Here is an 11,828-nt window from a genome sequence, read left to right as displayed (position 1 = left end):
TACTGACTGGGTTTTGGAAAGAATTGCACAGAGCGACTGACGGCACCAGGATTTTTAGGAATGTAGAGGAAATTATGACAGTAAATCAGCTACTGCCTACGTGCTTACTTTCATGCAGAATCAGGTGGAGCTTGGAACAGGTGATTTGGGCTCATGACTTAATTCCTGCTCACTATAGAAATGTGCTATTAGTTTTATAAGAAGTAGAAGAAAGTGTTCCCTCATGAATTTCCCACTCACGACATATGAGTTGCTGCTGCCAGATGCCCCGGGACACGTGTTCGGAAGGCAAATAGAAAAATTTACAGGACAGTCTGTGAGGGAGTGAAGCAGAAATGTGACCAGACAACATCTGGCTTGGGAAGTCCCCAAGCCTCAGAGTGTTGGCAGCTGGGGGAGTGCAACAGCGCCAAGATACCAGAGTAAGGACAGCTCATCCCCTGCATGTGGGGCTGAGGGCTGGGCTTGTTGTGGCTGCTCTCCTGGCCCCCTTCTGCCTCCCTGCCCCAACAAAGGCAGAACCAGGGTAAAATGGGCCATTACTTGGGGGCAACTTCGGAAGTCAGAATGTGGAGATAAATAATTTTTTCTTTACTTCTCTCTTGCCTGTGGAATGAAAGGGGAAAAGGCAGGTAATGCACCTGGTGCCTAACAGTGTGATCCATCGAATAATCTGTATGCTTACATACATTGAAAACTAGGTTTAACTGATATCTCATCACTGGCAATTGTTCAAATGAGGTTAGATTATTTTGAAGAGCAGCAGAATAAGGAGTAAACTGGAGACTTTCTGTGGCCTTGTTGCAGCTGTGCTGCTGTCTGGAAATCATATCACAATGGTACCTTTAGTAAGTTTGACTCTGGCATTTCCTACTGTAAAATCTCCTATTGTAGGTGGTTTCTAAAGTCACATCTGTGCGTGTGGTTGCATGTATGATTTTCCTAATGTTTCCTAGAGGCAAACTCTCCCTGCTCTACCCTGTGCTATGTTGCCATCTCTTTCTGGCCAGGCTAGGTCCTTTTTTTTCCACACCCAAGTTTCTACCAGGACAAGTATCTTTTGGCTTCACATGAGCTTCGGTAAATTCAAGTGACTCTTTCAGTATCTGTGGAGCTCTACCCTCACCCTGGGAGGTACTCCAGGAGGTGCAAGTTGTGCCAGAAGTCAAAAGCACTGAAATCACAGGACATTCACTGCATTGCTCCACAAATTTAAAACCACATCTCAGCCAGCTTTGTCCCTGTCAAGTGGGAGCATCTCTGAGGGCATCAGCAGTCCTCTCACTAATCAGTGCTTTTCAGATGGCCCATGAAACCACCTTCCATGCCTTCTCTTAATGTCTGGCTCACGTGTAAGGTCTTTGTGGATTGTGGTCAGATCATACAAGAGCCCAGAGCCTGATATTACTATCAGGGATGGGTCACACACCAACCATCCGCTGTGTGCAACAAAACCCCTTAGATTCCCAGAGATGTATAAAAAACGGGGCTTTTTTTAGCACATTTTGCAGATGTAAAGGAGAGTTTCTCTGCCCTGAAGTTACTTAATGCCATACCTGTGCAGATTTTCAGCATCTCCAATAGTTTCAGGCAGAGCCTTTCCCTTCATTTCAGGTAGAAGCAAAACTAAGCCGCTGTCTATTAGAACAATCACAGCTGCAAGCACAGAACAAGGATCATAAAAGGCAATGCAATGGTCATGCCCATGTTTAAGTCCAAGTCGCTAATTAATTCTCATTAAGACATGTCTGCCCTAATGATAGAATAAGGACTCCTCAAAGTGGTAATAACACTTTTCATCTACATGATTCTTATTTTTCAGTTTAATTGCTGATATTTCTGAGGTACGTCTCTGTGGCATATTATTATAATACGTAAATAAGTTACACGGACCCGACTAGCTTCTTGGGGGGTGCACAGCCAAATCCGTTTATTCAATTCAAACAACACTTTTTATCATCAGTTCAAAGTAACACGTGACTCTCTTGACCAACCACCAAGAGCATCTCAGTGCCCATGTGCGTGGGAGTACTTAGTAACTACATTTCCCAGGGTGTGGCTCGGCACCTTTCCTGAAACCCGACTCCTACATCTCCCCCACTCTAAATATTTAAGACGAGTCACGGAAACAGTGCAACAACAGCGCATTTTAAACTTTGTAAACGTCCTTTAACAATTACCACTCCATCACTTTGGTCTTTTAACAGACTTACTTATTTGAACCTTTACCTGTAATCTTTGAGACTTGCTTGACATAAATTTGTACTTTCATTTCTTAAGGGTTTGTGTGTATTTGGGATAAACAACAACTTTATTAACCTGAGGGTTTTTGCATAACCGGATAAAACATCGACTCTCACTTCTCCAGGGGCCTGCATGTAATTGGTAACCAGGAGAAATTCAACTCCATTTCTAGAAAAGGGCCCTTAGAGAACCAGTGTTGTGATGTAAGTGTAATTTGTTCATGGCACATGAAGCATCTCTGTTCACACACGTACATGTTCACACAGCTTCTCTCATTCATACAGAAGTGGCCACTTCATTCATACCCACCCATTCATACTTAGAATTTTTATTATGTCCCTAATTTTTAACTACAAATTTTAGATTTATAAGTGGTTATTGGTTGCATGTTTTTCAATCTGTCACTTCTGGTAGTCATATCTGGCAATTGTACCTGTTTTGAAAATTTAAAAATGAATTAATATGAAGAATATAAGACTTATCAAACCTATATCACATCTTACCTGCTTTCTTCCCCCCCTTTTTTTGTTATAGAAAACCAATAGTTAATAAACTCAAAGATATACACACAAGTTATCATCACAATATGTTTAACATAACTTAAAACTCAGCATCTCCTGTAAACAATTAGACTAAGTTATCATCACAATAACACAGTATATAAAACAAATTATTATTATAATATGTTAACATAGCTCAAAACTTAGCATCCTTTGCAAGTAACCAGTTTGTCTGTGATTTCTAGAATGTAGTTAATTTTCAGCTTTTGTCCATCTATTTCTGTTAGCTGCTTTTTGCTTTTAATAACAAACTTAACAAACATGTTAATAATAATTTAAACAGGTGGCTAGCGTGGAAGAAACAGATGTAGAGGTTAGGCAAATATGCAGTTTCTCTGTAGCTTTTTGTTCAGGAATGGTCAGTTTTGAAGTAAAGAAATATAAGTAATTTTATGCTTTTAACTGTCCTTTAGTTCAAAGTTGAAGGTTGAGGTGATTTTTTAGCTGAAGCTTGAAGCAAAAGCAAAAAGCCATTTTATGCTTTTATTGTCCTTTTACCTCAAGGTCGAAGGCTGTGTGTAACTCCATGTGTTGCATGTTTTAACACTGTAAGGGCAGAAGGAATCAAATATTTGTTTATCATTCTCAATCTTCACATGAAATCCTATATAAGTCTTTATATAAATTATCAGGGAATCCTTTCACTTGCTGAAACAATTAGAAAACAATCTATAAACATTTTGAACATTATCTTAATAACAAAATCAAACCCTTTATCACGTTGCCACTTGCAAACACAAAAGCAAGCATTCAGTGGTTCCCATCATTTGTGGATATCACAGGAGTCAGAAAAGTTTTCTTCATTCTCACTGAAAGCAGTTTGTCTTGTCTGCTCTAGCAGGTGTCTAGTGTTTTGGTTTTGCAGAGACAAACTCAAAAAGCAATTTTAAAGGTTTTAGACAACAAAGAAGATTTTCCTTCCCCCTCTCCTCGAGACAGGGGCAAAACCCCAAGAAAATTCCCCTTCTGTGGCAATAACGTGAATACATTAATTAACAAGGCATGGAGATGCTTAAGAACCTTTTAAATAAGTTATTTGAACTAAATTGTCTCAACAGCTGCTTCGATTGCGGTGCATTTTAGATCTTAACAACTTTCACTACCTTAACAAGCTTAACAATTTAAGCAGAGTCACTGGAGAACTAATGAAACTTAGAAACAAAACCTTAAAGTTTCAGTGTTCTTACCAAAAGTTTCAAGAAACACTTCGGGGTTTTACATACAAAGTTTTTATGTAACATTTTGTGTGTTTGTTCTTGTACCCCCTGCGAACTCATAGTTGCATGGCACTGTTATGTCTGTAGTTTTAGTCTACTTATATTCCATAAAACAAAAGGAAAGACTTCATTCAGTGACCCTTGAGTGTCACATTGCTTTGAGACTATGGCCTTGGAGTGAACGCTTAACTGAACCAAAGACAAATGTCTGCCACCATGGTTGTTTGACATCATACATTCATGGGAGCAGCACTGTTGATGGCAGAAAGGACTTACTGCATCCAGATGGTATTTAAGTGTGTGCATGTGCCTATACATTTTTCCTTTTTAGAAACAAAGCACATGGATTTTTGGATGAAACCCCTGATTTGTTCATTCAAATCCAAGCTTTTGGCCAGATAAAAATTGTGGACTTAACGAGGCATGCTCTTTGACCTAGTACCTGCAGACTTACAATCTGATTTGATGCTATTTTGGAAATTTAGTTGACCCCATTTCTCAAGCCTCTCATTAGTAGGTATAAAATCTGATGGTGGGACATAAATTAGCTTTTCTGGTATTTGCCTTCATTGGATCACAATACTGACATGGGCCAGGTTAACAAGGAGTGTTTTCTATTTTCCAGAACAGCAACCAAGAGACAGGGAGAGAATTCATTGGCAGAGGAGGTTTGCACAACTCACTGTCTGGGATGAATGCCGTAACCAGGCAAGCAGCCCCGGTCATCACGTTAGCCGCAGCCTGGGTGTAGCGATGGCCAATGTGATCCAGTGTTAACATGAGAATGAAGGTGGCTGGGAACTCCGCAAGAGCAGAATAGAGGAAATCCAGATACATGTTCCCGGCAGCTATTCCCATGTACACGATGAGCCCCTGGTAGAGGACAGAGCTTGTGAACCTGGGCAGAGAAGAGGGTGCAAATGAAGCCAACGCCCTTGGGAGAGAGTTTATGCAAAGAATTGAGATTTGCAGCTGGTCAGGAGCAAAATAGGCTTAAATCAACAATGATGGTTTAAGGGCACTGGATCACACACTTCCATTCGATCTGCAAAAGCTTTCCCATCCTTACCAACTATACATCAAAATGAATGTGTATTTTCTGATCTGAGGTGACCTGACCAGGTCTAGAAATGAAGGTTTCAACTTACCTTCATCTTCAGAGCTGAAATTCTGGGAGCATAAATCACAGGACAAGAGATTACAGTGGGTAGGGGAGAGGGTGGTGAGCATTATAATAAGTGTTTTCCTCTAGATTGATGACAGGATAAGAGTTTTCATTTTGCCAACTGAGGGCAAAATAACTTCTCTGGAGTGTTGTGGGGAAAGGAAATATGAGGATTTATACAGGCAGTCTTTGTATCTCTCTAGTCATATGTATGGCATGAAGCGGTGTTTAAAAAAATAATAAATAAGGCTGTTCTGAAATTTTAAGTAGAGATTTGGCAAGTTTCCTCTTGATTGATGCTACTTAAAAGAAGAATTTTTTTACCTGCTGGATATTTTTGCAAGCCTCTTTTTCCCAAATATGCTCTGCAAAGGTCTCAAGCAGTGAAAGTAAAGAAAATTCACTTGCCTTTGCTTTAGGAAACTACAGTGATTTTGACCACCAACCTGCTCCCTACTCTAAACCCAACACAATCCTAAAGTCATAGCATTATTTTGCTTAGGGCTCGCAGATGTGCAGCAAATGCAGTGCAGTCACCTGGAAAAAAAGAGGTAGCTTCTTCTTATTTCCCTTGGCAATGTGCTTAATAACTTCCATAGCTTTATCGTTTTGCTTTTGAGCTATTAGCCACTGGGGAGACGCAGGCAGATACCTGCAACACATATAAGCATGACAGCTACAGGGAAGGAAAATGCACATTACTGGTACACGGAAAATGAAAATGGAACTGAGTTGCTGAGACTAGAATTCCAAGGTGTATTGAGGATCCATAGGCAGTGCTGAACTCAGTGGTAGCTGTGGCTGCCAGTGATTGCACTGATTCGTGCTTCACTTGAATGACAAGGTAGCCTGAATCTAATTCTTTTTTTTTTTAAATCTAAACTCAGTTTATTATAGTGTAGAAACATTAGTCTGAGATAAATTCTCTTGACATATTTTAGAAATAGCTAATAGCCTGTGGATATAAGAAAGAATAGCTGTAAACCTGATCCTTAGTTTCTTCCATGTTAAAAATAACCTTTAAAAAAAAGATCAAACAAAAAAACCCTCCCAGTTCTGCTCCCTGATCTAGTTATGGAATTTTCTAAGGAGAATTTTTACTCACATTAAAAAAAAAAAGTGTGTTCATTGCATTAAAAAATAATTATAATCAATTATTTAAAAAACTCCCTTCTGACAGTAGCTCAAGTACTATTCAAGAAATCATTATTATTTTTTGATGTGTATCAAGGACCCCAAACACAGAAACATTACAATGTGTTGAAGGTAGTCCCTTCCTCTTAGGTGATTCAGAGTAAACTTTTGGGCAGAGGAAACAGAAAAACACCAGATCTCATTCAGTATCATCTTGGAAATCCTACATGTAGAGCTATAGCCAATCCCTATGGAGAAACATCAGCTCTCAGCTACAGTCCCCTGGTTTTATCGGTGTGGTGTGGCATTACTGGCAGCTGCAAGACCAGGCACTTACCAATAGTAGCGAAGGAAAAAAAAATTGGGCAGCGTGACTGCAAGCTGGAGTCACCTCCAGTGTGGAAGTGCATAAGCCGGGGCGGTGAAGATGAGGAGTCCCAGGCTGAAGGCAAGCTGGTAAGTGATGCCCACTGCCCTCCGGTAGTCTGAGTCAACAAGTTCTGCAACTGCAAAGACAAGTCATATGAGCAGAAATAGATTGGTTTGGAGAGCCAGGGGAACATAACTCTTGCTAACTGAGACCCCATGTAGCCCCCATGCTCAGCTGTGCCCTTGTGTCATGGCACACTGGCCTGGGTTTGGATGGGAATGCAGAGCTGGTCTTGGTCCCTGGTGTAAATCACAGGGCAAGTCCTGACTTACTCCTCCACCATTCAGCTGGGGACTTCACCCCTGCCTTCCAGAGTGTCAGGCCCTCACCCAGCAACACAGGGTAAAGGTTGTTTTTCCTCAATGCATTTCTTCAATCTAAGAATCAAATGGCAAAATAAAACAGACAAATGTCACTCTCTTGCCTCCATCTCCCTCCTCCCACACAGCTAGGGAGCCTCTCTACCCACCAAGCACCTGATGCAGGGCAGCAAAAATCCTTCTGGCACCAAGGCTGTAAAACACAAGTGTTACCTTTCACAGCACCATTTGCTGCCTTTCCCAGGAAGGTGCCATACGTCTTCACAGTGTTTTCAAGTTGTTCTTGTCTCTAGACCTTGCCCTTCATTTTGATGTGTGCTCTCCAGCTATGAACATTCCCTAGTTTTCAGAGCTGCCTCTGAATTATTCAATTTATGTCTATGAGCTGGTGCAAGCTTGGGTCATAAGCACCTGCATTTAAGCAGAGAGGTGCAGTTTGGCAATGAATAGCACAGTGTCACTGTCTGCTCTTGTCATATACAGTGCTTTGAAAATCAGATGGCACCAGCGGGGGTCAGCCTTGCTGCTAAAGAGAGGGTTCCTGCCCAGAAGGTGTAATTGCAAACTGCTGTAACTGAGGATGTAGCCTGTCAGTCAGCCCCCCTTGCTGACCAGTTCCTGTATCAGGCGTAAGATCCCTGTCCAGGTGTAGCTTGGTGCAAAGGGCATCAGAACCCCCAAAACCACGTTGATGAGGACTGTGACCAGAAGGCAGAGTTTGCAGTCAAACCTGCAGAGGGAAAGAAGAGAAGAACAAGGCTCAGCCCTGGTAGGATAGGGTTTGAAGAGGCTAGAGAGGGTCCCTGCCCCTCTCTTCTCTGTTCATTTTGAGTAGGAGTCCATATCTGCTCTTCCTTTTGCGACATTTTCCATCTCAGTGGAAGCTCACAGGACTCACCTGTCTTGTCTTCAGGTAATTGCTTACGTCTGGTTAATGATTTAGCTAATGAGTTCAAGAATGCTCTGATATGGCTCCTCAGCCCATGTTTCAAAGCTGTAATAGCTTTTTATGGGGATCTTGTTTGCTAACTGGGATCTTTACATATTTTATCAACCTTGGCTGAGTATTGAGCTCTTAAATAGAGTTTTGTACATCCCTGTTATTTGTCATTCCCTGTATCACTGTGACTCACTGATAGAAATAGGCAGTTTCCAAAAGAAACAAGCTTACTGGAACACTGGAAAGGCATTTGTTTTCTAGCTGGCAGAGATATATATTCAGTTAAAAGTATGAATTATGAAAGCCGTTAAATTATTAATTATCCACTAACAAAAATAGCATGATAATAAATGCCAGCCAAAATAAATATCTCTTGTTCTCCACAGTAATATTAACTGATTTATGACCATCTGGATACGGTTAAAATTAATGTGAAACAAATTTATCGCAAAGATTAACAAATAGTTTTGGTGCATGCGATGAAATTTCATCTCGGACTCTGAGCTTGCATTGCAGTTTGTAGCTGTGAGAAAAAATAAAATCCCTTCACTTGTGAATGTGCAAATTCCCCAGAGCCATATAATGGAGCAGCACCATTGCATTTCTGTGGATTCCTGAGTCACAACTTTAAAAGCAGGGCCTTAGAAACTACCATCCACCCCTTTGTGACACATAGACCTTTTGAATCAGGTTTTGACTGCATTAATTTTCCCTTCAAATCATGAATCTTGTTCAACAACATGCAGAAAGCAGATAACCAGAGGAAACAGTTAATCTCATACCTGGCTACATACTGCCTACCTGTCTGCTATGTAGCCAACACTCATGGAGCCAATAAAAACCACAGCATTCACACATGACTGGAAGAGGTCTAGCTTCCAGGAGTCCTCACACACCGGATTAAACTGCAAGGGCAACCACCGTTAGAAGCACAGGAACATTCCCCACAAAGCATGGCTCTTTGAGGAGGAAGGAAGCCAATGACACCAATGAGTAAACAGACTCCAGAAAAGAAATCTTCTAACCTCTTAAACTGACATCTGCAACAGATCTTGTCCAGATTTTCTCAAACCTTGTGAAAAAGGTTACACCCTGAAAAATGATTGCATAATGACACATAAGGAGAGCAAGAAAGGGAGAGAAACTCCTAACAAACAAATAAATAAGTTCAGAAAAATCTTCTCATCCCCACCCATCTGCTTGAAATCTGGAGGACACTTGGGGCATTGTATCCTTCCCAGACGCCAAGATCTGTCTCAAACCATGCATAACCTTGCTGCATAAAAGCAGTGCTTGCTGGGTGTGAGAAATGGAGGTGCTACTATGAGATCTGCTGGGGTGGAGCCACAAGATGCCTGTCTCACATCTCATTAGCACTGTCAAAAGTGGATTTTGGCTGACTTTTCTCTGCAGTAAATGAATACTTGGGAACCTGCTTTTGGTTTACAATTAAGAGGTTACCACTGTGCACCAAGTGAAGGGAGGAGGACAAACTGGTAATAGCTTCTCTACAGCTGGAAATATTCACCCAAGTGTGGTTAGACTTCAGCCCAGAAAGAAGCATGTATGTCCTTTTCTAACACAGACAAGTTTGCAGGGACCATACTAAACAGCTCAGCTCTGTTTCCCTGGTGTGGAGAACAGCTGGAGTGCTTTTTTCTGCCCCAGCCCATCTGTCCCAAGGGAAAATGAGATGGACTTGCTTTGTAACAGTGATGATAGTGAAGCAAGGAAATATGAATACCCTGCCCAAAGAATACTGTGAAGTATTCAACATTGCACTTTTTAAAGAACAAGTTACAGAAACATCTGTTAGGCATGGTTCAGATATAGCTAATACAGATTTGGGACTGGTAGAGAACTAGGAGAGATCTGTTTTGAGGTCCTTCCTATGCTTCAGGTCTCAGGCTTTTAGACTGTTGGTATTGGTTTGCACAGTTTTTCATATTTTAGGTTATCTGGTTTAGATACTGCAAGTTGAGAGAAAAGAACCCTGCTGTTGCTAAAGCATCCTCTGCTTCTTATTCATTTTAAGTGAATATCTGTTTGGATTATCACACAAATGTGCAGTTTGGGCTATGGGGTGCTACCCTCAGTTTGCTGATGGAAATAATGAATTATGAGAATAGCCATTGATGAAAGGCTTAATTGATGAGAAGATGGTAGTATTATGCTCCCAAAAAAAGCAATAATTTCTCATTATTTCTGTATATAAATCTTTGCTCCAAGTGCCTACCAAGTTCTGGTATTCACTACTTATTAGCAGTAAGACTCAGACTGTACACCAAAAGCAAACTTTACTAATCCAGCCTCTTCTAGCTTTAAGCTGTGCAGACAAGAGTGAATTTTCAGAACAAGCTATGTCTTACCTTGGTCACAAGAGAGCTCCCTGGGAAGTTGTAAACCCAGCCATCCCAGCAGGGACCAAGGGGAACAGTGCTCCCATTGCCCACAAGGCTGCTGGGGGGTTCGCTGCAGCTGATGCCTGTTGCATTCCAGTCCACCTTGTACCTCCTGCAGCGGCTGTTGTAACTGGACCCATGGCCATCCCACTTGGGGACTGTGTGATTCAGCTGCTTCTCCAGACTCCAGCCACACCGCTGGCTCAGCTCAGCCACCCTGGGGCTGCAGTGATGGTGCTCAGGGATGAAACCCAGGAAAAAAATCCCCACGTAAATAAGAAAAAAGGTAGCAGAAAGCAGGCATAAAACAAAGAGGGTTTTTTTTCTGGAAGAAGTCAAATTCTCCTACCTGCTCTGAAAAGTCATTCAGGGTTGGCATCTTTGTATGTCACGACTCATTAAAATATCTACCTCTGTTGCTTTCCAGGGCTTTGGCCTTCACTGCATGCTTAAACAACAAATGAAGTGTTTGCCCAAAACTCACAAAAAAAGTAATAATTAACTTTGTCAATTGTCAAACCATGCATTGCAGCCTTTGTTTCTCAAATGCCATTTCTAAACACATTTTGGCTCTTTTCTTTTGCCTCTGTTGTTAATTTGTTTTATATCTGACATATTTGAAATAAAAGATCTGATATCTTAGATTATGGCCATCTCAGTCTGTCACTGAGAGTCCATCACTGCACAGTAAAGGGTAGGTGGTAATACTGCTGTCCAGTATTTTCAGAGGCCGTAAATATTATAAAAACAATATGGTTCTCTTCCTCATATATGTAAATATGTACAACTGAAAAACCTTATCCTCAAAACTACGGTGGACATAGATCACTGCTTGCATGCTGCTTTGTGGACATAGAAGAAGACAACACAGAGAAAACATAACAGGGCAGATTTCTTTTAGGCACTTAATGGCTAAAGAACAGTGTTGTGCCTCAAATAGGAAGCAGACCAGTCACTGCAGTACGAGTTGGGACTTCTAAGTCAGAGGTGACCAAATTGAACTTACAGGGCTTCACAGGCAGCTGTCCCACACTCAGGGAGCCTAGAGTGGCTCTGAGACCTGTGACCAGCCTTTGTATGCCCATCCTGCCCTCTGCCTCCTGCCCTGCACCCTGGGGGACAGAGGGCTGAGGCTGCTGCAAGCTACAGCCCTGTCTCACGAACATTTTACAGCTATTTAACGTGAATTTATTAGACAATGCTAATATGTAAATGTGTCGTTAAGCAATGGAGACATCCTCAGCCTCCTTTACTGAGGGGTATGAATCATGTTCCTATAGCTGTGGTTGCATAAGGTCCATTCATGTTGTTCCCCATTCTCTGCAATGATGGAGGACTACAAGAGGTTCAGTGCAGGTGAACAACAAAAGTGTGGATTTAAACAAAAAACATCTATGGGCAAAGAATTATGCCTGC

At 41.5% G+C, this 11,828-nt stretch overlaps 1 protein-coding gene across 1 annotated transcript; it reads right to left on the bottom strand.

Moving 5' to 3' along the window:
* Positions 1 to 539: 539 nt before the first annotated feature.
* On the bottom strand, positions 540 to 10,791 carry LOC108496709 (solute carrier family 22 member 2-like). The gene is given in 10 exon segments (XM_017813668.1): positions 540 to 606; positions 1,557 to 1,656; positions 4,705 to 4,919; positions 5,091 to 5,191; positions 5,724 to 5,838; positions 6,658 to 6,826; positions 7,646 to 7,800; positions 8,812 to 8,915; positions 10,380 to 10,736; positions 10,738 to 10,791. Coding segments are annotated over 10 exon segments (1,437 nt in total).
* Positions 10,792 to 11,828: the final 1,037 nt, after the last annotated feature.

This window comes from Lepidothrix coronata, unplaced genomic scaffold (genome assembly GCF_001604755.1).
Source record: "Lepidothrix coronata isolate B3197 unplaced genomic scaffold, Lepidothrix_coronata-1.0 Scaffold42, whole genome shotgun sequence".
Taxonomy (NCBI): domain Eukaryota; kingdom Metazoa; phylum Chordata; class Aves; order Passeriformes; family Pipridae; genus Lepidothrix; species Lepidothrix coronata.
This window is presented reverse-complemented; position numbering and strand designations above follow the sequence as displayed.